This window comes from Pristiophorus japonicus, chromosome 5 (genome assembly GCF_044704955.1).
Source record: "Pristiophorus japonicus isolate sPriJap1 chromosome 5, sPriJap1.hap1, whole genome shotgun sequence".
Taxonomy (NCBI): Eukaryota; Metazoa; Chordata; class Chondrichthyes; family Pristiophoridae; genus Pristiophorus; species Pristiophorus japonicus.
In genome coordinates, this window is record NC_091981.1 from 199,713,675 (window position 1) to 199,740,495 (window position 26,821).

General features: G+C 45.6%; 1 protein-coding gene across 9 annotated transcripts in view; it reads left to right on the plus strand.

Moving 5' to 3' along the window:
- Positions 1-26,821, plus strand: part of tpk1 (thiamin pyrophosphokinase 1) — a 691,620-nt gene that overhangs the window by 312,437 nt on the left and 352,362 nt on the right. For all 9 annotated transcript variants that reach the window (XM_070881207.1, XM_070881210.1, XM_070881201.1 and 6 more), the window contains one exon: positions 3,812-3,907. In XM_070881207.1, coding sequence (XP_070737308.1) covers positions 3,812-3,907 — 96 coding nt within the window. The remainder of the gene's footprint in view (positions 1-3,811; positions 3,908-26,821) is intronic.

The window sequence follows — 26,821 nt, forward strand, 5'->3', positions numbered from 1 at the left end:
CTGAGGTCCAACAAAAAACCCGGGACCAAAAGAACAGGTGTGGATGGAGAAAGCACAGGAGATACAACAACTGGCCGACAGCCACGATATGCGAGGATTCTTCATTGCAGTCAAGGCCACTATGGTCCAAACTCCCAAGGCCCCACCCCACTCCTGGCCAAGAACGGGGAAACGCTCATCAAGTACACCGAGGCTGTCAGGGCCCGCTGGAAGGAGCACTTTGAAGATCTCCTCAATCGAGACTCTGCCTTTGACTCGAGTGTTCTCGACTCCATCCCGCAGCATGCGACCCGCCACCACCTCAATGAAACCCAAACGTTGCACGAGGTAGGCAAAGCCATAAAACAGCTGAAGAATAACAAGGCTACGGGTGCGGATGGAATTCCTGCTGAGTATGGCGGAGAGGCGCTGTTGGCACGGATACATGACCTCATCTCTCTCATCTGGATGGAGGGGAGCATGCCGGAAGATCTCAGAGCTGCAGTGATCGTGACCATCTTTAAAAAAGGGGACAAGTCCGACTGCGGCAACTACAGGGGAATCTCCCTGCTATCAGCCACTGGGAAAGTTGTCACTAGAGTTCTCCTCAACCATCTTCTCCCTGTGGCCGAGGAGCTCCTCCCGGAATCACACTGCAGATTTCGTCCCCTACGGGGCACAACGGACATGATCTTTGCAGCACGACAGCTGCAGGAAAAATGCAGGGAGCAGCGCCAACCCTTATACATGGCCTTTTTCGATCTTAAAAAGGCCGTTGACACTATCAACCATGAGGGTCTATGGAGCGTCCTCCTCCGTTTCGGATGCCCCCAAAAGTTTGTCAACATCCTTCGCCTGCTCCATGATGACATGCAGGCCGTGATCCTTACCAATGGATCCATTACAGACCCAATCCACGTCCGGACCGGGGTCAAACAGGGCTGCCTCATCGCTCCAACCCTCTTCTCAATCTTCCTCACTGCCATGCTCCACCTCACAGTTAACAAGCTCCCCGCTGGAGTGGAACTAAACTGCAGAACAAGTGGAAAGCTGCTTAACCTACACTGCCTCCAGGCCAGGTCCAAAATCACCCCAACTTCTGTCGTTGAGCTACAGTACGTGGATGACGCCTGCGTCTGCATACATTCTGAGGCTGAATTCCAGGATATAGTCTATGTATTCACCGAGGCATCTGAAAGTATGGGCCTTACGCTGAACATCCGTAAGACAAAGGTCCTCCACCAGCCTGTCCTCGTCGCACAGTACTGCCCCCCAGTCATCAAGATTCACAGCGCGGCCCTCGACAACATGGACCATTTCCCATACCTCGGGAGCCTCTGGTCAACAAAAGCAGATATTGATGCTGAGATGGAAATAGCGGATGTATTGACAGTCATTTTCCAACATTCCATAGACTCTGGATCAGTTCCTATGGAGTGGAGGGTAGCCAATGTAACCCCACTTTTTAAAAAAGGAAGGAGAGAGAAAACGGAATTATAGACCGGTCAGCCTGATAGCGGTAGTGGGTAAAATGATGGAATCAATTATTAAGGATGTCATAGCAGTGCATTTGGAAAGAGGTGACATGATAGGTCCAAGTCAGCATGGATTTGTGAAAGGGAAATCATGCTTGACAAATCTTCTGGAATTTTTTGAGGATGTTTCCAGTAGAGTGGACGAGGGAGAACCAGTTGATGTGGTGTATTTGGACTTTCAGAAGGCTTTCGACAAGGTCCCACACAAGAGATTAATGTGCAAAGTTAAAGCACTTGGGATTGGGGGTAGTGTGCTGACGTGGATTGAGAACTGGTTGGCAGACAGGAATCAAAGAGTAGGAGTAAATGGGTACTTTTCAGAATGGCAGGCAGTGACTAGTGGGGTAACGCAAGGTTCTGTGCTGGGGCCCCAGCTGTTTACATTGTACATTAATGATTTAGACGAGGAGATTAAATGTAGTATCTCCAAATTTGCAGATGACACTAAGTTGGGTGGCAGTGTGAGCTGCTATGAGGCTGCAGAATGACTTGGATAGGTTAGGTGAGTGGGCAAATGCATGGCAGATGAAGTATAATGTGGATAAATGTGAGGTTGTCCACTTTGGTGCTAAAAACAGAGAGACAGACGATTATCTGAATGATGACAGATTAGGAAAAGGGGAGTTGCAACGAGACCTGGGTGTCATGGTACATCAGTCATTGAAGGTTGGCATGCAGGTACAGCAGGCGGTTAAGAAAGCAAATGGCATGTTGGCCTTCATAGCGAGGGGATTTAAGTACAGGGGCAGGGAGGTGTTGCTACAGTTGTACAGCGCCTTGGTGAGGCCACACCTGGAGTATTGTGTACAGTTTTGGTCTCATAACTTGAGGAAGGACATTCTTGCTATTGAGGGAGTGCAGCGAAGGTTCACCAGACTGATTCCTGGGACTGACATATCAAGAAAGACGGGATCAACTGGGCTTGTATTCACTGGAGTTCAGAAGAATGAGAGGGGATTCATAGAAACGTTTAAAATTCTGACGGGTTTAGACATGTTAGATGCAGGAAGAATGTTCCCAATGTTGGGGAAGTCCAGAACCAGGGGTCACAGTCTAAGGATAAGGGGTAAGCCATTTAAGACCGAGATGAGGAGAAACTTCTTCACCCAGAGAGTGGTGAACCTGTGGAATTCTCTACCACAGGAAGTTGTTGAGGCCAATTCACTAAATATATTCAAAAAAGAGTTAGATGTAGTCCTTACTACTAGGGGGATCAAGGGGTATGGCGAGAAAGCAGGAATGGGGGACTGAAGTTGCATGTTCAGCCATGAACTCATTGAATGGCGGTGCAGGCTCGAAGGGCCGAATGGTCGACTCCTGCACCTATTTTCTATTTTTCTATAACCCATATGACCTCGTTTGATGATCTCTTTAATATATCATCCCTCCTTACAGCTGTAATCTATTAAACAATACCGCGGCCCCGTTCCCTTTTTTACCCCTCTCTATCCGGTCTGAAAATCCTGTAACCAGAAATGTTGAGTTGCCATTCCTGCCCCTCTTTTAACCATGTATGTGTAATAGCTATAATATCATACTCCCAATTGTCTACCTGTGCTCTCAGCTCATCTGCCTTATTTGTTATACTCCTTGCATTGAAGTATATACCATTTAGCACAGCCAAACCTCCTGGATAACTACTTTCTAGTTCCCTCTGTCCTTCAGATTCACTTTCTATGTTTTTGCTTTCCAATTCCAGCTTTACTTCCCTCCCTACTGAATCTATTCTCCGGTTCCCATCCCCCTGCCAAGCTAGTTTAAACCCTCCCCAACAGCACTAGCAAACTCCCCGTGAGGATATTGGTCACAGCTCTGTTAAGGTGCAACTTGTCTGGCTTATACAGGTCCCACCTCCCCCAAAAGCGGTTCCAATGCCTCAGAAATCTAAAGCCCTCCCTCCTGCACCATCTCTCCAGCTATGAATTCATCTGCTCTATCCTCCTATTTCTGTATTCACTAGCTCGTGGCACCGGGAGTAATCTGGGGATTACTAACTTTGAAGTCATGCTTTTTAATCTCTCTCCTAGCTCCCTAAAATCTGCCTGCAGGACCTCATCCCTCTTTTACCTATGTCATTGGTACTGATATGGACCATGACCTCTGGCTGTTCACCCTCTTCCCCCCAGAATGTCTTAGTGCTGCTCTTGATATGCCTGAAAGATAATTTACAATATACTAAGTCTTGGATGCTCCCACTCCAAGGAAGAGCTCATTATTGTATTTGGTTGTGGAGGCAAAATATGTAGACTTATTAATCTATTCTTTGACCCCAATAATTTCTCCATTTATTTTTCTAGGAGTGTGAGATCATTGATACACCGGATCAGAACTTCACCGACTTCACAAAGTGCTTACAGATACTACTTCAGAAAGTAAAGAAACAAGGCCTAGAGGTATTATGCAGACAAGCAATGTTGATAGTTGCTTCAAATAACTCTGGACCATTTTGATTTTCAAAATGTTGTTTTTAAACCAAAAACTCAACCTCACTGTAAAAAAAAAAAAAATAATGAATCATTCATTGACACAAAATATTTGACATGTATCTAACTTTTGCAATTACATTTTACTCCCACTAGGTTATAACATTCTTCTCTTTGTCGACTGAAGCTTATTCATCAAGTAACATGTACCAATTTGCTGCAGTTGGTGAATTGTGTGCAGTTTTTCCCACTCCATTTTAGGACAGATGTAAAAGCAATAGAAAAGATGCAATGCAGATTCAGTGGGATTGACCAGATTTGAGAGGTTGCTGCTATGAAGAGAAATTAAGACTATCTTCACTCAGGCTGAAGTTAAGAGGTGGCCTGATCGAGGGTCCTCAAGATTATTATGAGCCTGCAATATGGTAAATAGTAATAAATTACAGGTATTTTCATTGGCCAGAGAGATGGTAACAAGAGGGTCGAAATGTAAGACAATCACTAATAAAAATGAACAATTCTCACAATATGGAACTCATTCCCACAACATTTGTAGAAGCAGAATTCATAAATTCTTTTGAAGGTACCTGAGATATTTACTTAAAAAAAGGAATATTAAACGGTATGTGGAGCAAGCAGACGAGTGGTACAACTCAAGGTGGCTGATGTGGAGAGAAAAAAAAGAATAGATTGGCCGAATGTTAGGGGAGTTACGGAAGCAGATGGGCATTTCTGCGGCCGCAGACATGACTCCAGGATGATATGTTGCCTCCCTTGTGCCAGGGTCAAGGATAGTCACCGAGCGGCTGCAGGGCATTCTGGGGGGAGATGGTGAACAACCAGAGGTCGTAGTCCATATCGGTACCAATGACATAGATAGAAAGAGGGACGAGGATCTGCAGATAGAGTTTTGGGAGTTAGGAGAGAGATTAAAAAACAGGACCTCAAAAGTAGTAATCTCCGGATTACACCCAGTGCCACATGCTCGTGAGTACAGAAATAGGAGGAGAGGACAGATGAATGCGGGGCTGGAAGAATGGTGCAGGAGGGAGGGCTTTAGATTCCTGAGGAACTGGGAGCATTTCTGGGGGAGGTGGGACCTGTACAAGCCAGACAAATAATACCGCAATATAGTTGGATCCAATATCCTCACGGTGGGTGGGGGGGAAGCGTTGCTCGTGCTGTTGGGGAGCGTTTAAACTAGTCTAGCAGGTGATGTGAACCTGAGAATAGACTCAGTAGGGAGAGAAGCGAACTGGATTTGGAACGCAGAAAAGTAGAATGTGAATTTGGAAGACACAGGAAACAAGGGCTAGAAAATAGATCCACAAGGAAATGTGGCAGTACGAAATGGTATATACAGGTTGTACCTCTCCAGTCCAGGACACTCATCGAAACCATCCGAGGTTCGGCATCAGTTCCTTGCCTGGAGCTTGAATGGCGGCAGAGAGGGATGCGGAACCGGCAGAGGAGGCGGCAGGGGTGGGGTGAGCAGTGCGAGTGCGGTGGCAGCGGAAGGAGGAATGGCGGTGGCGGGTGTGTCGGAGGCAGCGGCGGGAGGGGGGGTGATTGCAGAGGTGGTGCGAGTGCAGCTGTGGGTCCGGTGGCGGTGGAGGGAGGAATGGGGGGTGTGCTGTGAGTGTGGCGGCGGGTCTTGCGGTGACACCGAGTGCAGAGGCAGCAGAGGAGAGGGGTGCGAGTGTGGTGGTGGGGGCGGGGGGGAAGACCAGTGGGTGTGGCGGTGGTGCGTGTGCAGCCGTGGGTCTGGCGGCTGAGGGCGGTGCTGAGGCAGCGACGGGTGCGGGATCGGCGGCCCGAGGCCCGAGTTTCTCAGCCAGAGCGTGGTGGAGGTATTCAGGAGCCTGGGCACTGTCATCAGGTACCGGTAAGCCTGGGCTCGATGTGACCTTCCGTGGTTCGGCAAATGCTCTGTTCCGGCACCAGTCAGGTCCCAAGGATGCCGGACCATAGAGGTCCAACCTGTACTTCAATGCAAGGAGTATAGGGAATAAGGCAGATGAGCTGAGAGCACAGTTAGACACTTGGGAATATGATAATATACCTATTACTGAGACATGGCTGAAAGAAGGGCAGGTATGGCAGTTCAGCATTCCTGGTTACAGTGTTTTCAGATGGGATAAAGAGGGGGGGTAAAAAAAGGAGGTGGTTAACAGTATTGATTAAAGAAACAATTACAGTTGTGAGGAGGGATGATATGTTGGAAGTATCGTCAAATGAGGCTATATGGGTCGAATTGAAGAACTAAAAAGGGCGATCACACTGCTGGGAGTGTGCTATAGACCACCAAACAATCTGAGGGAGATAGAGGAGCAAATATGTAGGCAAATTTCTGAGAAGTGCAAAAACTATTGAGCAGTAATAGTAAGAGATTTCAACTACCCTAAATAGACTGGGATAAAATTAGTGTGAAAGGTATAGAGGGTGCGAAATTCCTCAAATTACATTCAGAAAAACTTTTTTAGCCAGTATGTATCAAGGCCAACAAGAGTGAGGGCAGTTCTAGACTTAGTTTTAGGGACTGAAGCTGGGCAGTTGGAAGGGGTATCAGTGGGAGAGCATTTTGGTAATAGTGATCATAATTCAGTTAGATTTAGGTTAGCTATGGAAAAGGACAAAGATAGACCAGGAATAAAAGTTCTCAATTGGGGAAAGGCCAATTTTGTTAAGCTGAGAGGTGATTTAGTCATAGTGGACTGAAAACAGCTACTGGAAGGTAAATCAGTGTCAGAGCAATGGGAGGCATTCAAGGAGGAGATACGGACGGTTCCGAGCAAGTATGTTCCCTTAAAGAAAAAGAGTGGGACTAACGAATCTAGAGCCCCCTGAATGTCAAGGAGCATTCATGATAAAGAAAAAAAGGGAAGCTTATGACAGATACAGAGGGTGCAATACTGCAGAAACTCTCGGAGTATAGAAAGTGCGGGGGTGCAATTCAATTAAATTAAAATGAATTAGGAAAGAAAGAGAGAGCATGAAAACAATTTGGCAAGTAAAATCAAGGAAAACCCAAAGATGTTTTATAAATACATTAAGAGCAAGAGAATAGCTAAAGAAAGAGTAAGGACTATTGGAGACCATGGGCCCAAATTTGGCCAGGAGTTGCTCCATTTTTTTTGGAGAAACTTGATTTTTCTGGAGTATCTTAAAAATCCCCATTCTGCACATTCAATTTGCGCCAGTGTGAGTGAGTTAGTTAGGATTTAAAAAAATTTTATTTTCAAAAGGGGGCGTTGCCAGCCACCTACGCCTGTTTTGGCCATTTAAGCCAGTTTGGACAGCTAATAGTTGCTCCAAACTAACTTAGACCAGTGTGTATGTGGCCACTTGTGGCCGCACAGAAAACCCTTGCGGAGAGTTAAGAAATCAGCGCAGGTAGGTACATTCTAAAGCACTAAGCACGAAACAAAGCACAAAAATAAGCATTCAATAATAAATAAAAAAAATACAAGGAAGCTGAGAGGACCTGCACCTAGCACCAAGACTTACAAAGCACAAAAAGTAATAAGCAATTAATTAACAAATAAAAAATCGAAGGAACCCTGCACCTAAAGCACCAAGACCAAAGTAATAAACAATCAATCAATCAATGACAAATAAAAAATAGAAGTCCTCCCAAAACACAGCCCGGGAAGGCAGCAGGCCGTCGATGAGGGAGCCCATTCAGCCAGGAATAGGGGCGGCGCGCTTCGGCCCTTCCCACATAGCCTGCAGCACACACTCTCAGATTCTGGGGGCGAGGAGCTACTGCGCATGCGCGCACAGTCTCTCGTGCATGTGCAGAGGTCCCGGCACTGTTCAATTTTCAGTGTCGGGACCTGGCTCCGCCCCTGAATCCAGTGGCCATGCTACGCCACCATCGAGGAGAGGCTGGGAAGCGGCCAAACTCGACCCGAAGATTTTTGGAGCACTTCAAGGCAGACCTCTGGTGAATGCGCCGGAAATCTGTACTGGTCAAATTCTACCCCCATAAAGGTAATGTGTGTGTGGAGGTGGAAGACGTGGGGATTATTCTTAATGAATACTTTGCTTCTATTTTCACAAAAGAGGGGTGATGCGGACACTGCAATCAGGGAGGAGGAGTGTGAAATATTATATGAAATAAAAATAATGAGAGAGCAAGTATTAAGGGGTTTAGCAGCTTTGAAAGTGGATAAATTCCCAGACCTGGATGAAATGTATCCTCGGCTGTTAAGAGAAGCAAAAGAGGAAATAGCAGAGCCTCTGACTACCATTTTCCAATCCTCTCTGGCTACAGGTGTGGTGCTGGAGGACTGATAACGTTGTATCTTTGCTTAAAAAGGGAGAAAGGGATAGACCAATGCCTAACCTCGATGGTGGGAAAAAATTCTGAGGGACAGGATAAATCTTCATTTACAAAGACATGGATTAATCAAGGACAGTCAGCATGGATTTGTTAAGGGAAGGTAATGACTGACTAACTTGATTGAATTGTTTGAGGAGGTAACAAGGAGGGTTGATGAGTGTTGTGCATTTGATGTAATATATATGGATTTTAATAAGGCTTTTGATAAGGTCCCACATGGCAGACTGGTCACGAAAGTAAAAGCCCATGGGATCCATCACAAACTGGCAAGTTGGATCCAAAATTTGCTCAGAGGCAGGAAGCAAAGGGTAATGGTTGATGGTGTTTTTGCGACTGGTGATCTGCAGGGCTTAATACTCGGTCCTTTGCTTTTTATGGTATATATCAATGATTTAGATTTGAATGCAAATGGTATGATTAAGAAGTTTGTCGATGATACTAAAATCGGCTGTGTGGTTTATAATGAAGAAGAAAGCTGCAGACTGCAGGAAGATATCAATGAACTGGTCAGGTGGGCAGAACAGTGGTAAATGGAATTCAATCCGGAGAAGTGTGAAGTAATGCATTTTGGGAGGGCCAACAAGCCAAGGGAATACACATTAAATGGTAAGACCCTGAGAAGTGTAGTGGAACAAAGGGACCTTGGAGTGCAAGTCCACAGATCTATGAAGGTAGCAGGCCAGGTAGATAAGGTGGTTAAGAAGGCCGACTGAATACTTGCCTTTATTAGCCGAGGCATAGAATACAAGGGCAGGGAGGTTATGTTTGAACTGTATAAAACACTGGCTAGAGCACTGCGTGCAGTTCTGGTCACCACATTACAGGAAAAATGTGATTGCACAGAGGTACAGAGGAGATTTAAGAGAATGTTGCCTGAACTGGAGAATTTTAGCTATGAGAAAAGATTAGAAAGGCTGGGTTTGGAACAGTGGAGGCTGAGAGGAGACCTCATTGAGGTATACACAATTATGAGGGGCCCAGATAGAGTGGATAGGAAGGACCTATTTCCCTTAGCAGAGAGGTCAAGAACCAGGGGGCATGGATTTAAAGTAATTGGTACGAGGGTTTGAGGGGATCGGAGGGGAAATTTCTTCACCCAGAGCATGGTGGTGGTCTGGAACTCACTGCCTGAAAGGGTGGTAGAGGCAGTAACCCTCACCACATTTAAAAAGTACTTTAACTGCCGTAACCTACAGGTCTACGGACCAAGAACTGGAAAGTGTGATAAGGCTGGATAGCTTTGTTGGCCGGCGTGGACACGATGGGCTGAAATGGCCTCCTTCCATGCTTTAATTTCTATGATTGTATGATTCTATGAAATGATCTGTTCCTAAGATTCTAAGTAATTTTCTAAGATTTTATGTAATTGAATTATGGTAAGTATATTTTGTGTTCTAATCCGGAAAATGGTAGTGCAGGGGTCCCCTGCGGGCATCACCCTCCGAAAGAGATACACCACCTTGGGTATTGTTGGGGGAGATGACTCATCAGGGGAAGGCAGCAGCAGCAAAGTCCATGGCACCAGGGGTGGCTCTGCTGCACAGGAGGGCAGGAAAAAGAGCAGGAGAGCTATAGGGCCCAAGTTTCCACACGATAACAAACGGGCGCCCCTCCGAGCTGGGCGCCCGTTTGTCGCGCCTAAAACGGCACCGGAAAAAAAACTTGCGATTCTGGAGAGCCCTGCAGCTCCTTGTCTGTTTGGCGCGGCGCCCAGGGGGGCGGAGCCTACACTCGCGCCGATTTTGTAAGTGGGAGGGGGCGGGTACTATTTAAATTAATTTTTTTCTGGCCGGCAACCCTGCGCGTGCGCGTTGGAGCGTTCGCGCACGCGCAGTGTGAAGGAAACATTGGCACTCGGCCATTTTTGTAGTTCTTTGTAGCTGTTTAATTTTTTAACATTTTTTAATAAAAGCACATTGCCATCAGCACTGAGGCTTCCTGCAGCCTTCTCACTGTCTCCTTCCCGCCCACCGTCGGGAACGTCTTCCTCCCTCTCCCCCCCCCCCCCCCCCCCCCCGCTGCGGTCGTGCCCGCCCGCCGTCGGGAACGTCTTCCTCCCCCCCCCTGCTGCATTCGGGCAGGCGGGCAGTCGGTCGGGCCCGCCCGCCCGCCGTCGGGAATGGCTTCCTCCTCCCCCCCCCCCCCCCCCTGCCGTCGGGAATGAACGAACGAACTTGTGAGGCTGGCTGAAGCACTTTCACACAGGTAGGAAGATGGTTCATTTAATCTTTTCTTTGCTTCTAAATGTTTATTCAGGTTGGATTTATTTGTAGAAGTATAAATAAGGATTTATTGTAGAATTTAAAGACTTCCCTTCCCCCCCCACCTCGTTCTGGACGCCTAATTTTTAACCTGCGCCTGATTTTTTTAATGTGTAGAACAGGTTTTTTCAGTTCGACAAAAATCTTCACTTGCTCCATTCTAAGTTAGTTTGGAGTACGTTTTCATTGTGGAAACTTTGAAATCAGGCGTCAGTGGCCGGACACGCCCCCTTTTGAAGAAAAAATTCTGTTCCAAAGTAGAACTGTTCTACCTGACTAGAACTGCAGAAAAAAAAATGTGGAGAATTGCGATTTCTAAGATAGTCCGTTCTCCACCAGTTGCTCCTAAAAATCAGGCGCAAATCATGTGGAAACTTGGGGCAATAGTGATAGGGGATTCTATTGTAAGGGGAATAGATAGGCGTTTCTGCGGCCGCAAACGAGACTCCAGAACGGTATGTTGCCTCCCTGGTGCAAGGGTCAAGGATGTCTCGGAGCGGCTACAGCGCATTCTGGAAGGGGAGGGTGAACAGCCAGCTGTCGTCTTACGTATAGGTACCAACGATATAGGTAAAAAACAGGATGAGGTCCTACAAGCTGTGTTTAGGGAGCTAGGAGTTAAATTAAAAAGTAGGACCTCAAAGCTAGTAATCTCAGGATTGCTACCAGTGCCACGTGCTAGTCAGAGTAGGAATGGCTAAGATGAATTCGTGGCTTGAGGAGTGGTGCAGGAGGGAGGGATTCAAATTCCTGGGACATTGGAACCGGTTCTGGGGGAGGTGGGACCAGTACAAACCGGACAATCAGCACCTGTGCAGGACCAGAACCAATGTCCTAGGGGGAGTGTTTGCTAGTGCTATTGGGGAGGGGGAGGACAGGGGGATGGGAACCTATGCAGGGAGACAGAGGGAAGTAAAATGAGGGCAGAAGCAAAAGATAGAAAGGAGAATAGTAAAAGTGGAGGGCAGAGAAATCCAAGGCAAAAAATCAAAAAGGGCCACATTACAGCTAAATTCTAAAGGGACAAAGAGTGTTAAAAAGACAAGCCTGAAGGCTCTGTGCCTCAATGCGAGGAGTATTTGTAATAAGGTGGACGAATTAACTGCGCAGGCAACTATTAACGAATATGATATAATTGGGATTATGGAGACATGGCTCCAGGGTGACCAAGGCTGGGAACTCAATATTCAGGAAGGATAGACAGAAAGGAAAAGGAGGTGAGGTAGCGTTGCTGGTTAAAGAGGAAATTAACGCAACAGTAAGGAAGGACATTAGCTTGGATGATGTGGAATCTGTATGGGTAGAGCTGCAGAATACCAAAGGGCAGAAAACGCGAGTGGGAGTTGTGTACAGACCACCAAACAGTAGTCGTGAGGTTGGGGGCAGCATCAAACAAGAAATTAGGGATGCGTGCAATAAAGATACAGCAGTTATCATGGACGACTTTTGTCTACATATAGATTGGGCTAACCAAACTGGTAGCAATACGGTGGAGGAGGATTTCCTGGAGTGTATTAGGGATGGTTTTCTAGACCAATATGTTGAGGAACCAACTAGAGGGCTGGCCATCCTAGAGTGGGTGATGTGTAATGAGAAAGGACTAATTAGCAATCTTGTTGTGCGAGGCCCCTTGGGAAGAGTGACCATAATATGGTAGAATTCTTTATTAAGATGGAGAGTGACACAGTTAATTCAGAGACTAGGGTCCTGAACTTAAGGAAAGGTAACTTCGATGGTAAGAGATGTGAATTGGCTAGAATAGACCGGCAAATGATATTTAAAGGGTTGACGGTAGATAGGCAATGGCAAACATTTAAAGATCACATGGATGAACTTCAACAATTGTGTACATCCCTGTCTGGAGTAAAAACAAACGGGGAAGGTGGCTCAACCGTGGTTAACAAGGGAAATTAGGGATAATGTTAAATCCAAGGAAGAGGCATATAAATTGGCCAGAAAATAGTGGATGCATTGGTGATCATTTTCCAACAGTCTTATTGACTCTGGATCAGTTCCTATGGACTGGAGGATAGATAATGTAACACCACTTTTTAAAAAAGGAGGGAGAGAGAAAACGGATAATTATAGACCGGTTAGCCAGACATCAGTAGTGGGGAAAATGTTGGAATCAATTATTAAAAATGAAATAGCAGCGCATTTGGAAAGCAGTGAAAGGATCGGTCCAAGACAGCATGGATTTATGAAAGGGAAATCATGCTTGACAAATCTTTTAGAATTTTTTAAGGATATAACAAGTAGAGTAGGCAAGGGAGAACCAGTGGATGTGGTGCATTTGGACTTTGAAAAGGCTTTTGACAAGGTCCTACACGAGATTAGTGTGCAAAATTAAAGCACATGGTATTGGGGGTAATGTACTGACGTGGATAGAGAACTGGTTGGCAGACAGGAAGCAGAGAGTAGGTATAAACGGGTCCTTCTCAGAATGGCAGGCAGTGACTAGTGGAGTGCCACAGGGCTCAGTGCTGGGACCCCAGCTATTTACAATATACATCAATGATTCAGATGAATGAATTGAGTGTAATATCTCCAAGTTTGCAGATGACACTGAGCTGGGTGGAGGTGTGATCTGTGAGGAGGATGCTAAGAGGCTGCAGGGTGACTTGGACAGGTTAGGTGAGTGGGAAAATGCATGGCAGATGCAGTATAATGTGGATAAATGTGAGGTTATCCACTTCGGTGGCAAAAACATGAAGGCAGAATATTATCTGAATGGCGGCAGATTAGGAAAAGGGGAGGTGCAACGAGACCTGGGTGTCATGGTACATCAGTCATTGAAAGTTGGCATGCAGGTACAGCATGTGGTGAAGAAGGCAAATGGTATGTTGGCCTTCATAGCTAGGGGATTTGAGTATAGGAGCAGGGAGGTCTTACTGCAGTTGTACAGGGCCTTGGGGAGGCCTCACCTTGAATATTGTGTTCAGTTTTGGTCTCCTAATCTGAGGAAGGATATTCTTGCTATTGAGGGAGTGCAGCGAAGGTTCACCAGACTGATTCCCGGGATGGCGGGATTGACATATGAGGAGAGACTGGATCGACTGGGCCTGTATTCACTGGAGTTTAGAAGAATGAGAGGGGATCTCATAGAAACACAAAATTCTGGCGGGACTGGACAGGTTAGATGCAGGAAGAATGTTCCCAATGTTGGGAAAGTCCAGAACCACGGGTCACAGTCTAAATGATAAGAGATAAGCCATTTAGGACTGAGATGAGGAGAAACTTCTTCACTCCGAGAGTTGTTAACCTCTGAAATTCTCTATCGCAGAGAGTTGTTGATACCAGTTCGTTAGATATATTCAAGAGGGAGTTAGATATGGCCTTGACGGCTAAAGAGATCAAGGGGTATGGAGAGAAAGCAGGAAAGGGGTACTGAGGTGAATGATCAGCCATGATCTTATTGAATGTTGGTGCAGGCTCGAAGGGCCAAATGGCCTACTCCTGCACCTATTTTCTATGTTTCTATGTACTGTATATGCCCAGATCTGGTAGTATTTTGCTTTATCCGAGGCCTCCAGTTGTTCTCTTATGTTCTTTTTGACCTAATGCTGATCCTCAAAGCATTGGTTCCATTTTGCATGATGTGCCAGCCAGAAACATGGAGTTTGGCAGTAGTTTGGCAACTAAATGGGACAGGTTAAAGTCTTAAGAACTGTTTTACAAGATGTCCAGTCTCAAGCAGCTTCCCATAAACCTTGCACTCTGGAGTTATACAATTACAAGTGGAAGCATTCTCAAAATTTGGTTTGTGATGGATGAAAAGTTTTGATCTTGTATTGTTATACCCAACATAAATTGTACAGTGCTTATGATTCCCCCACTTGTTCTTTGGAAATCTCTTTGGTAGCATAGCAATTTTTAAAATGTATTCATGAGATGTGGGACTCGTTGGCAAGGCCAGCATTTATTGCGCATTCCTAATTGCTCTTGAGAAGGTGGTGATGAGCTGCTGCTTTGAACTGCTGCAGTCCATGTGATGAAGCTACTCCCACAGTGCTGTTGGGGAAGAAGTTCCAGAATTTTGACCCAGCGACGATGAAGGAATGGCAAAATTTTCCAGTGCCAGAACTTGGATGTGATGGTTTTCAATGCACCTGCTGCCCTTGTCCTTCTCGATGGTAGAGGTCACGGGTTTGGGAGATGCTGACAAAGAAGCCTTGGCGGGTTGCTGCACTGCATCTTGTAGATGGTACACACTGTAACCACGGTGCGCCGGTGGTGAATGGGGCGCTAATCAATGTGGCTTCTTTGTCTTGGATGGTGTCGAGCTTCTTCAGTGTTGTTGGAGCTGTACTCATCCAGGCAAGTGGAGAGTTTTCCAACACACCCCTGACTTGTGCCTTGTAGATGGTGGAAAGGCTTTGGGGAGTGAGGAGGTGAGACACCCTCCACAGAATATCCAGCTTCTGACCTGCTCTTGTTGCCACAGTGTTTATGTGCATAGTCAAGTTAACGTTTTGGTTAATGGTGACCCCCAAGATGTTGATGTTTGGGGATTTGGCGATGGCAATGCCATTGAATGTCAAGGGGCGGTGGTTAAACTTTCTCTTGTTGGAAGTAGTCATTCCCTGGTACTTGTGTGGCACAAATATTACTCAGCCGAAGCTGAATGTCGCCCAGGTCTTGCCACATGTGGGCACGTACTGCTCATTATCTGAAGAATTGCGAATGGGACTGTGCAATCATCAGCAAATATCCCCACTTCTGACCCTATGACGGAGGGAAGTTCATTGTTGAAGCAGCTGAAGATGGTTGGGCCCAGGACACTGCGCTGAGGAACTCCTGAAGCAATGTCCTGGGGCTGAGATGATTGACATCCAACAACCACAACAATCTTCCTTTGTGCTAGGTATAACTCCAGCCAGTGGAGAGTTTTCCCCTTGATTCCCAATGACTTTAGTTTTACTAGTGCACCTTGTTGACACACTCGGTCAAATGCTGCCTTGATGTCAAGGGCAGTCACTCTCACCGCATCTCTGGAATTCAGCTCTTTTGTCCAGGTTTGGACCAAGGCTGTAATGAGATCTGTAGCCGAGTGGTCCTGGCAGAATTGAAACTGAGCATTGGTGAGTAAATGTCACTTGATAGCACTGTTGACAACACTTTGCTGATGATTGAGAGTAGACTGATGGGGTGGTAATTGGCTGGATTGGATTTGCCCTGCTAAATGTGAACAGGACATACCTAAGCAATTTTCCACATTGTCGGGTAGATACCAGTGTTGTAGCTGTACTGGAACAGCTTGGCTAGAGGCGTGGCTAGCTCTGGAGCACAAGTCTTCAGCACAACAGCCGGGATGTTGTCGGGGGCCATAGCTTTTGCGGTATCCAGTGAAGTGAATCGAATTGGCAGACGACTGGCTTCTTTGGTGGTGGGACTCGCGGGAGGAGACCGAGATGGATCATCCACTCGGCACCTCTGGCTGAAGATAGTTGCGAACACTTCAGCCTTGGCTTTTGCATTCACATGCTGGGCTCTGTTATCATTGAGAATGTTCATGGAGCCACCATTCATGACTGGATGTGGCAGGACTGCAGAGCTTTCATCTGATCCGTTGGTTGTGCGATCGCTTAGCTCTGTCAATACCATGCTGTTTCCGCTGTTTAGCATGTATAATCCTGTGTTGTAGCTGCACCAGGTTGGCACTTTTTATTAGGTACACCTTGATGGTAATGATGGAATGAGAGATATGCCAGACCAGCTCAGTCAGTAGTGGTGCTACCGAGCCACTCTTGGTGATGGACGTTGAAGTCCTCCACCCAGAGTACATTTTGTGCCTTTGCTACCCTCAGTGCTACTTCAGTGGTGTTCAACATAGAGGAGTACTGATTCATCAGCTGAAGGAGGACGGTAAGTGGTAATCAGCAGGAGGTTTCCTTGCCCATGCTTGACCTGAAGCCATGTGATTTCATGGGGTCTGGAGTCAATGTTGAGGACTCCCAAGGCCACTCTTTCCCAACTGTATACCATTGTGCCACCACCTCAGGGATGGTGATGGGTGGAGTCTGGAACATTGTCTGAAAGGTAGATTCTGTGAGTATGATTATGTCAGGTTGTTGCTAGACTAGTATGTGGGACACCTCTCCCAATTTGCACATTGGGAGGAGGACTTTGCAGGGTCCGATGCCTAGATTGATGCCTGGTAATCCGTCCAGTTTTATTCTTTGTTTACTTCTTTGTAGCAGTTTGGTACAACCGAGTGGCTTACCAGGCCAATTCAGAGGACAGTTCAGAGTCAACCACGTTGCTATAGATCTGGAGTCACATATGGACCAGACCAAGTAAGGACGGCAGATTTCCTTGCTGAAAGAACATTAGTGAACCAGAGAGGTTTTTACGACAATCCGGTAGTTTCATGAGGGCCAAGTTTCCACAGGAGTTGCTCCTATTTTTTTGTAACAACTAGTTTTTTGGGGAATATCTTAAAAATCGCAATTCTCCACATTTAGTTTACTCCAGTTTCAGTGAGTTAGTTCAGTTTCTTTTTAGTTCAGTTTTTTTTCAAAAGGCGGCGTTACCAGCCACTTACGCCTGTTTTAGCCATTTAAGCAAATTTAGACAGCCAATAGTTACTCCAAACTAACTTAGGCCAGCGTATGTGTCCACTTTTGTACGCTCAGAAAAACCTTGCAGACACTTTAGAAATCGGGCGCGGGTAGCCAGGGATGGGGTCGGGGAGGGGGTGCCGAAAGGGAAATTAGAGGATTTTCCAAAGCACTAAACACCTTCTCAACAACATTAAAGAAGCATAAGTACATTTAAAGCACTAAGCACTAAACAAAGCAGTACATTTAAAGCACTAAGCACTAAACAAAGCACAAAAATAAGCATTCAATAACAAATAAAAAAATACAAGGAACGCACCAAGACTTGCAAAGCACTAAACAAAATACAAAAAATAATAAGCAATTCATTAACAAATAAAAAATAGAAGGAACCCTGCACCTAAAGCACCAAGACCAAAGTAATAAGCAATCAATCAATCAATAACAAATAAAAAAATAGAAGTTCTACGTTTATGTGAAGGGAAGACGGCTGCTGATGAGGAGGGGGAGGAGGGTGGGGAGAGAGGAGGGGGAGGAGGGTGGGGAGAGAGGAGGAGGGAGGAGGGTGGGGAGAGGAGGAGGGATGAGGGTGGGGAGAGAGGAGGAGGGATGAGGGTGGGGAGAGAGGAGGAGGGAGGGAGCGAGGAGGGGGGGGAGGTGGGGGGGCAACATTAAACATACGAGCCTGCCCAGGTCCCATGCTACTCGCGTCTTGTCCCCAATCTCTTTGCTTTCCTGCTCCCCCTGCCCACCCGAACATCTCCAAGACAGTCCCAAGGAACACTCGATGGCCTCAGTCATCTTCCTTCTTGATGGTCACTTTTGCCAGCTCCTTCTCCCTTTCTTGTTTAGCTTTCTGTTCCCGGGATCTCCTGTCACTGATGGTGGATGTTGCCGTCTGTTCCCTCGCAGTTCGCGGCGGGAGCCCATTCGGCCAGGGCTAGGGGGCGGCGTGCTTCGGGCTCCTCCCACACGCACACAGAATCTGGGGGCGAGAAGCGACTGCACATGCGTGCACACTCTAGCGCGCATGTGCAGAGGTCCCGGCACTGTTTTCAGCACCGGGACCTGGCTCCGCCCCCCGCTGGTTCTGCTGTGCTTCGCCGATGAGCATGGAAAATACCACGGTAAGGATTAGGCACGCTTTTTGTTCCAGAAAGTTGGCGGACCTCACGGAGGTGTGCCGTTTTAAGGGTCAGTGGAAACTTGGTCCCATGGTCACCATTACTGATGCTAGCTTTTTAATTCCAGATTTATTAATTTGCTGAATTTGAATTCCCCTGCTGTCGTGGTGGAATTTGAACTCATGTCTCTGGATCATTAGTCCTGGCCTCTGGTTTACAATTGGGCAACTTCACGACAACCAGTTTTATAATCTGAAACTGCCATGGTGGAATTTTGAACTCATGTTCTGTGGATTATTGATACGGTAACATAACCACTATCGGGTACGGTAGCACAATAATGACATATTAATTGAGAACAATGATATATAATGGCCTATTTGGAAAGCTGCAAGGGATGCTTGACATATCAAGATTGTACCTTTGGATAGCAAGATGGTTACAGGAAAATGCAAATTTGCTGTCACAGACAGATCTTGAAATCAATTATTTTGGCAGATTTATGCAACTTGAGTCATTCTTGCTCCAAGCAAAAATAAATCTATTCATTAAATATATACCTGTACAGTGAAACAGACCATTTAAAAGTACATAATATATTTTTTTTTAAAGAAGCATTGTTAATGGTTACATCAATTGTTCTTGTTACTTCAGTGACACACTGCAGATCCTGCTTCTTATGTGCTGTAGACGATTAAACTTTTTGTTCATAAGAACATAAGAAATAGGAGCAGGAGTAGGCCATACGGCCCCTTGAGCCTGCTCCACCATTCAATAAGATCATGGCTGATCTGATCATGGACTCAGCTCCACTTCCCTGCCCGCTCTCCATAACCCTTTATCCCCTTATCGTTTAAGAAACTGTCTATTTCTGTCTTAAATTTACTCAATGTCCCAGCTTCCACAGATCTCTGAGGCATTGAATTCCACAGATTTACAACCCTCTGAGAGAAGAAAGTTCTCCTCATCTCAGTTTTAGATGGGCGGTTCCTTATTCTAAGATCATGCCCTCTAGTTCTAGTCTCCCCCATCAGTGGAAACATCCTCTCTGCATCCACCTTGTCAAGCTCCTTCATAATCTTATACGTTTCGATAAGATCACATCTCATTCTTCTGAATACCAATGAGTAGAGGCCCAACCTACTCAACCTTTCCTCATAAGTCAACCCCGTCATCCCCGGAATTAACCTAGTGAACCTTCTCTGAACTGCCTCCAAAGCAAGTATATTCTTTCATAAATATGGAAACCAAAACTGCACGCAGTATTCCAGGTGTGGCCTCACTAATACCTTATATAGCTGTAGCAAGACTTCCCTGCTTTTATACTCCATCCCCTTTGCAATAAAGGCCAAGATACCATTGGCCTTCCTGATCACTTGCTGTACCTGCATACTATCCTTTTGTGTTTCATACACAAGTACCCCCAGGTCCTGCTGTACTGCAGCACTTTGCAATCTTTCTCCATTTAAATAATAACTTGCTCTTTGATTTTTTTCTGCCAAAGTGCATGACCTCACACTTTCCAACATTATACTCCATCTGCCAAATTTTTGCCCACTCACTTTGCCTGTCTATGTCCTTTTGCAGATGTTTTGTGTCCTCCTCACACATTGCTTTTCCTCCCATCTTTGTAATCATAGTAAAATTTTTAGTCCTGTGTCCCAAAATCTTATGAAAATAACTTTGTCAACTCAAAACCAAATTGTGGACTGTGCCTTATATGTTTCATTGGCACTGTTCCCATGCAAAAGCTCAACTTACTAAATTCTTATGTGCATTTTTTTAAAACCACAGATGTAACCTGGTATTTTAAATGGGTTAATGTCTGCAGTAAAAATATGCATGAAAAATTTAGTATGTGTATGTTAAGCAATTGTACAGAAACCACACAGGTGGTAAAGACATAGTTGGGTAGATTTTCAACTTGTCATTCGGTTGTAAAACTTGCATTGCGGATCAGTCGCTTGTTATAGAAATTGCTTGATTTTCACTTTCAATAAAACCCATTTTAAAAGGAAGAGGGATAAGTATCGAAGATAGAATCCAAGTGAAAGCTAGAAATGTTGTGAAAGTACCACAGAGCTTTTCTTTGCCCTTTTTAAAAATTGCAGTTTACCTTAGCCTAGCTGCACAGGAATAGACAATCTAATTACTTTTCAACACACCCTGAAACTAACTAATCACAGGAAAATCTGGTTGGGGACAAGAAACTGACGAATAATGGGTGAGGAAGAGATAGATAGGTATAAGACGAGAACATCATTGAAAAGTACTACATACTTAACATCAGTTACATACATACATTCATATTATAGGGTTTTGACAAATAAAATAATTTTGAACGAAACCTCAAGGATTGAAAGAATAGAGAAACTCTAATGAGCAAGAAGAATGAGATGAATATGAGGAGGGGTAAAAAAGTAAGACAGAAGGGAAGTAATGGACAAAAGAAAGAAAATAAAATCGAGAATAACTTGAAGAAATACCTTTTTTGGAAAGTTATAACATTTTGCCATCCAGAGTCTACAATGGCTGCTCTCCTTCCATAATACTCACACCTCAGAATATTATCCTCTAATACATTAGTGATATTTTAATGTCCCACACCTACTCCTGCTTGTGACTTTTGACAAGCCAGCATGCCAGTATTTTTTGTTCTTGGGATGTGGGCGATGCTGCTAAGGTTGCCTTTATTGCCAATTCCTTGCTCCTCTGAGGTGGTGATTGTGGGTCTTCACCTTGAACTTTTATTTAGTGCTGAATTAGGGACACTTGTTTTGTGGACTGACACTCATTCGGAACTGAACAGAGATTACCTAAAATAATTTCACACAGGACCCTTGCAGTTAAGAGAATCAAGTCCCAAAGGAGGAAGAAGAGGAAGGAAGGTGATGTTTCAGACTTTGGATACTAACTCTCCTCTAAAGCCTGTTGTTTTGAATGTACTGCATCGAGAAAGACATTTTTTAATGCTCTTTTTTGGCTTACACACACTATACCTGCTACCATTAATAGAAAAGCAACATTTTACATGTAGAAGAAGCTGCAGAAAGCTGTCTAAGGATTTGTATATCTTTAATTGAGATTCAGAGATTGAGAAAAATACAGTGTGCTCTCCTTCGTTTTGTTATAAAATCCTGGAATGTTAGATTCTAAGAGGGCAAGTTTCGGCCCTCCTTCAGAATGGCACACCTCCGAGAGGCACGCTTGTTTCCTGGAATAAAAAGTGCGCCTAAAGCCTACCTCGACATTCTGCGCTCCTTCTCGGGGCTGTTCCAGCTCAGCGCAGCTCGTGGGGTGGGGCCAAAGCGTGGCGTCGCAGATCTGCCGGCAAGGGGGCGGGGCTACCTTACAGCAGCAGATTTAGTGCCGGCAACCCTGCACATGCGCGCTGGAGCGTGCACGCATGCGCAGTGAGAGACAAACATTGGCACTCGGCCATTTTTAAAGGTAAATGAGGAAAAGTGCTGTTTTGTTTTGTGGAGCTGTGGAAAGGCTTGTGAGTGAATTTTGCTGATTTTTTGAGAGAAGGAGTGCTTTTAGCAGCACTGTTGAAGAAATCACCTGCTGAAATCAGTGCGTGCTGCTTGTTGCTGCTAAACTTCCAGAACAGGTGCTGCATTGATGCATGCAAAATAAGGACTGTGTGTTTTGAAAAATCATAGAGTGTCAATTCAATACAGCAATGGAACAACGTCCACCAAGAACACAGAATTTCTTGCATGAGGAAGTGGAGACATTAGTTAACGTCATTGAGCAGAGATGGCAGGAGCTGGATACCAGCAACAGAGGTCGCATAAAAGTGCCATCCAAAGAAATGAAGAAACGCTGGAACCAAGTTGCAGAAGATTACTGCGCAGTGGTGCATACCAGGAGATCTGGAAGCCAGTGTAAAAATAAATGGCACGACCTTGGTCAAGTAGTTAGTGTAAGTAATATTTTCATTTTTCAATGGAATCTTAATTGTAAATGTGACTATCTGTATATGTCCCACCTTGCAGAAAGACGCACTCTGTAAAAAGTTATTTTTTAATCTTTGCAGAAGAAATTGGCCCACAACAAAAGGGAAAGAACTTGAACAGGAGGAGGCATGCCAAATTTGCATCCCTGACACCCTTGGAACAGAGGGTAGCTGCTATGATGAGTCGTACATGGAGAAAAGCAATCAGTACAGCACAAGCTGGGCCCACACCAGAGGGAGAGGGTAAGTCCCGAAAATGCATCGTGGCCCTTCAAATCAATCTGCTGCCTGGCCTGTTATGTGTGAGAGTACTCATGCCACCCATCCTGCCCCCTCCTGCGCTGCTAAACATTTGATTGTTCCAATATATTTTGCAGAAGATGATGATGCCGATCCTGAAGATCCAGAAGAACCAGATGCGGACGATCCAGACCAAGGGTGGCTGCAGACGTTGACTGAAATGTCTTCAGGGGAGACCTTCGAACTTAATATTTAGCGGACATCAGTGTTTCAAACCCTTGCATAGGTTCTGGTTCCACCTTCCATGGTTTCACAGATTCCGACGTTGCGGGTCCCAGTGGTGCTGCTGATATAATGCAACAGTTTACACCCACTGCCCCACCACGCCAGCCTGCGTCTCCCACTCGAGTACTGCTGGATGCAAGACCCAGGGTCCCACCATCCAGCCCGCGGCTCCCACTCGAGTACTGCCGGATGCAAGACCTAGGGCACCATCATCCCAGCCCGTGGCTCCCACTGGAGTGGAGCCGGATGCAAGACCCAGGGTCCCACCATCCAGCCCGCGGCTCCCACTCGAGTACTGCCGGATGCAAGACCTAGGGCACCATCATCCCAGCCCGTGGCTCCCACTGGAGTGGAGCCGGATGCAAGACCCAGGGCCCCACCATCCCAGCCCGCGGCTCCCACTGGAGTGGAGCCGGATGCAAGACCCAGGACCCCATCATCCCAGCCCGTGGCTCCCACTGGAGTGGAGCCGGATGCAAGACCCAGGACCCCACCATCCCAGCCCGCGGCTCCCACTGGAGTGGAGCCGGATGCAAGACCCAGGGCCCCACTATCCCAGCCCGCGGCTCCCACTCGAGTGCTGCTATTTGGAACACCCAGGGTGACACCGTCCCAGCCCGCGGCTCCCAGTGGAGTGGTGCAGCAAAGCAGACCCAGGCAGAGGAGAAGGAGATTGGAAACACGCTCTCCTGAGATGCAGCGTGCAACAGATGTGGCTCAGGTTGTGCCATTGGGTGCAGAGAGCAATGACCTTAGCCGATCACTCGTGGGCAGCGTCAGTGCAGTGGATGAAGAGGTAACGGGACTGATGGGAGAAATAGCAGTAATGACACGGGAAATGAGGGAGGGAATGTCTGAGGGAGTGCAAGCGACGGCACAGGCTGTCAGGGAGGGCATGCAAGTGACGGCACTGGCCCTCATGGAGGTAGCTGCTGCGATAAGGGCAATCAAATGACACCCCCATGAAGAAGTGAACATTCACCGAGATGTGGATGAGAAATGGTTGCAGCCGTTCTTTGCTGCTTTTGTTCTTGTTTTTAATGTAACTGTAGTAACGTTTTTCAAATTGAAATTGTTTTGTAACTTTACAACTTAGGGTTTTTAAGTGATCTTATAGTGTAAATGTTCTTACATTTTGTAACTTATTTAATTTTGCGCTTAAAAAGTGATCTTGAAGTTTAAGTGATCTTAAGAGTGTAAGATTTTTCACGTTGAAATTGTTTTGTAACTATTGTAACTTTACAAGTTTATAAGTGATCTTAAAGTTTTTAAGTTATCTTAAAGAGTCATATTAAAAAGTAAAGTTTGATACAACAAATATTTTATTACACTAACGTTAACTTTTCAATAAAATATTTTTTCATTAAAACTGAATCATGTTCCATTAATACAACACAACATAGGAACAACTCCAAAGAATAAACATGTCCATGCACAACTGTTGTCGCAGAGCCCTCAGGCATCAGTAATTGAAGCATTCACGGATGATCTGCTGGCGCAGGGCTCGAGCAATCGTTAAAGGAGCACGATGGACTGCCCTCCTCTAACCTCGTGCTCCGGCATCAGGCACTTGCATATTTTCCTGATCGTCATCATCATCCTCATCCTGCTCTTCCAAATTACTATCATCAGGCACTCTCCCTTCATGTGGGCCTTCTGGTTCCACTACCAGCTCCTGCTGCCTCATGATGGCTAAGTTATGCAGCATGCAGCATGCAGCACAGAACAGTGAACTGACCGACAATCTTAGGAGAGTATTGCAAGTGGCCTCCAGAATGGTCCAGGCATCGGAAACACTGCTTCAAGATGCCAATGGTCCTCTCTATGATGCTGCGCGTCGCAATGTGCGACATGTTGTACTGATGGTCAGCTTCCGTCCATGTTACGCGTAGGGGCGTCATGAGCCAGGTAGCGAGGCCGTACCCTTTGTCTCCCAGTAGCCAGCTCTGCTCTTCTGGTTGCTGCTCAAACATGTCAGATATAATGCTGTCGCGTAGGATGAACACATCATGGGTGCTGCCAGGGTATCTCGCATCGACTGACATGATGCGCTGCTTGTCGTCACAAACGATCTGCACATTAATGGAGTGGAAACCTTTCCTTTCCTGTACTGCTTGGAATCCTCCACAGGTGCTCGCAAGGCGATGTGCGTACAATCAATGCAGCCCTGTACCTTTGGGAAGCCAGCAATCCTGGAGAAGCCCACAGCCCTGTCATGCATTGCTTGGCTGGTCATTGGGAACTTGATGAAGTCATTCCTCCACGCATACAGTGCAGCCATGACCTGGTAAACGCAGGCATGTATTGTACGTTGAGAGATGGCGCACACATCTCCAGTTGTAGCTTGAAACGATCTTGAGGCATAGAAGAAAAGTGCAGCTGTAACCTTCAGTTCAACAGACAAGGCAGTCGCTGTTCTGCTTTTGGGCTGTAAATCTGCTCTCAGCATATCACAGATCTTAACGACAACTTCTCTGCGGAAACGCAGCCTTTTGACACAATCAGCCTCGCTCATGTCCAGGTACGAGTACCTAGCTTGATATTGCTGACATGGGTAAGGTCTGCTGCCCATCAGCCTACGGGCTATGACGTTCCTGGTGTGGTGAGCTCTAATCAATTCTCTCCTATGCAGTGAATTGATGGAGAACCATTGCATAATCCCTGGTGTTGATAATGCAGCACCCATACAAAGTACAAATTAAACTTTGAAACTTGCTGGCTGGCTGGGTCTCCCTCCCGGTGCTTTGTACGCCTCCCCTATCCCCTGGCCAAACGGCCTAAGTCTTCGCAGCTCCGAGGCTGCTGCTGCTGGATTTTAGTGCCGTCGCTGTGGCCTGACGCCGCCCCTATCCCCTGGCCGAACGGCCTAAGTCTTCGCAGCTAGGAGGCTGCTGCTGCTGCAGGTAGGAAAGTTAAATGTATTTTTTTATTTGCTTTATTTATCATTTATTATTCAGGATGGCTCTTTATTTGTAGAAGTAAAAGTGTTAAATGCTTGTAAAATTCCATAACTTCCCTCCCCACCCCCCCGGCTGTCTCTCGTTCCCTGCACCTAATTTCTAAAGTGTAGGCAAGGTTTTTCTGAGCGTACAAAAATCTACACTTACTCCATTCTAAGTTAGTTTGGAGTAAGTTTTCGCTGCCTAAACTTGCAAAATAGGCGTAAGTGGCGGGACACGCCCCCTTTTGAAAAACAACTGTTCTAAAATGAAACTATTGTAACTCACTAGAACTGGAGCAAACTAAATGCCGAGAATTGCAATTTCTAAGATGCTCCGTTCTAAACTAGTTGCTCCAAAAAATAGGAGCACGAAACTTGAGCCCTAAGTAACTGAAACTTAACTTAATTTCAGGGAGATGAGCGATTTTATATTTTAAGAGTAGTAGTCCAGGATTTAGATAATCGTCGTTACATGCTTGTGGGGAATGCTGGAATCTGGTTGAATACAATGCTGGTAAAAAGATATTTAAATTGTAAAAGTTTCATAAGTTTTATGGACATTGAGTTTTCTAGATGCTGCTTTTATGAAAGTATCCAAAAGGATGCAGAGAGAAAATCACTTGGGAGCTTTGGTGAAAATCTGGTTTCTTTAAGCTATTGAAGTGACAAATTAATATTCACAGCAGGATGGGTAGATAATTCCAAACATAAATTTCCCCTGTGATTAAAACTGACCCTAAAAGATACATTTAGCCACAATTGTAATAGATTTGATTCCCCATTAGACAGTAATAGGATTCCTTGGGTGTAGGAGGTTTACTGACTGTTTAAAAGCATGAACAAATAATGATAACTATACTTATAAAATTCTGTAACTAAATACATTGATTTTCATTATTTCCCTTGGTGATGGTGACTATAGAATAAAGTAGGTGTATGTCAAAGCAATTTTTTTGGTAGTTAAGCCATTAATTCCAGTGTTAAATGTTATTTAAGTGCTCCCTTACCTGTAGAAATTCGCTAGTATGGTCATGAACATAAGGAAATCTAGTACAATCAGGTCCGTTTAAGGGAATCAAAATGGAAAATACAATCAATACAACTGGCTGCAATGTTTTTCACTATTTAAGGGAATTGAACATTTCTGTTTAGTGGATTCAGAGAAAC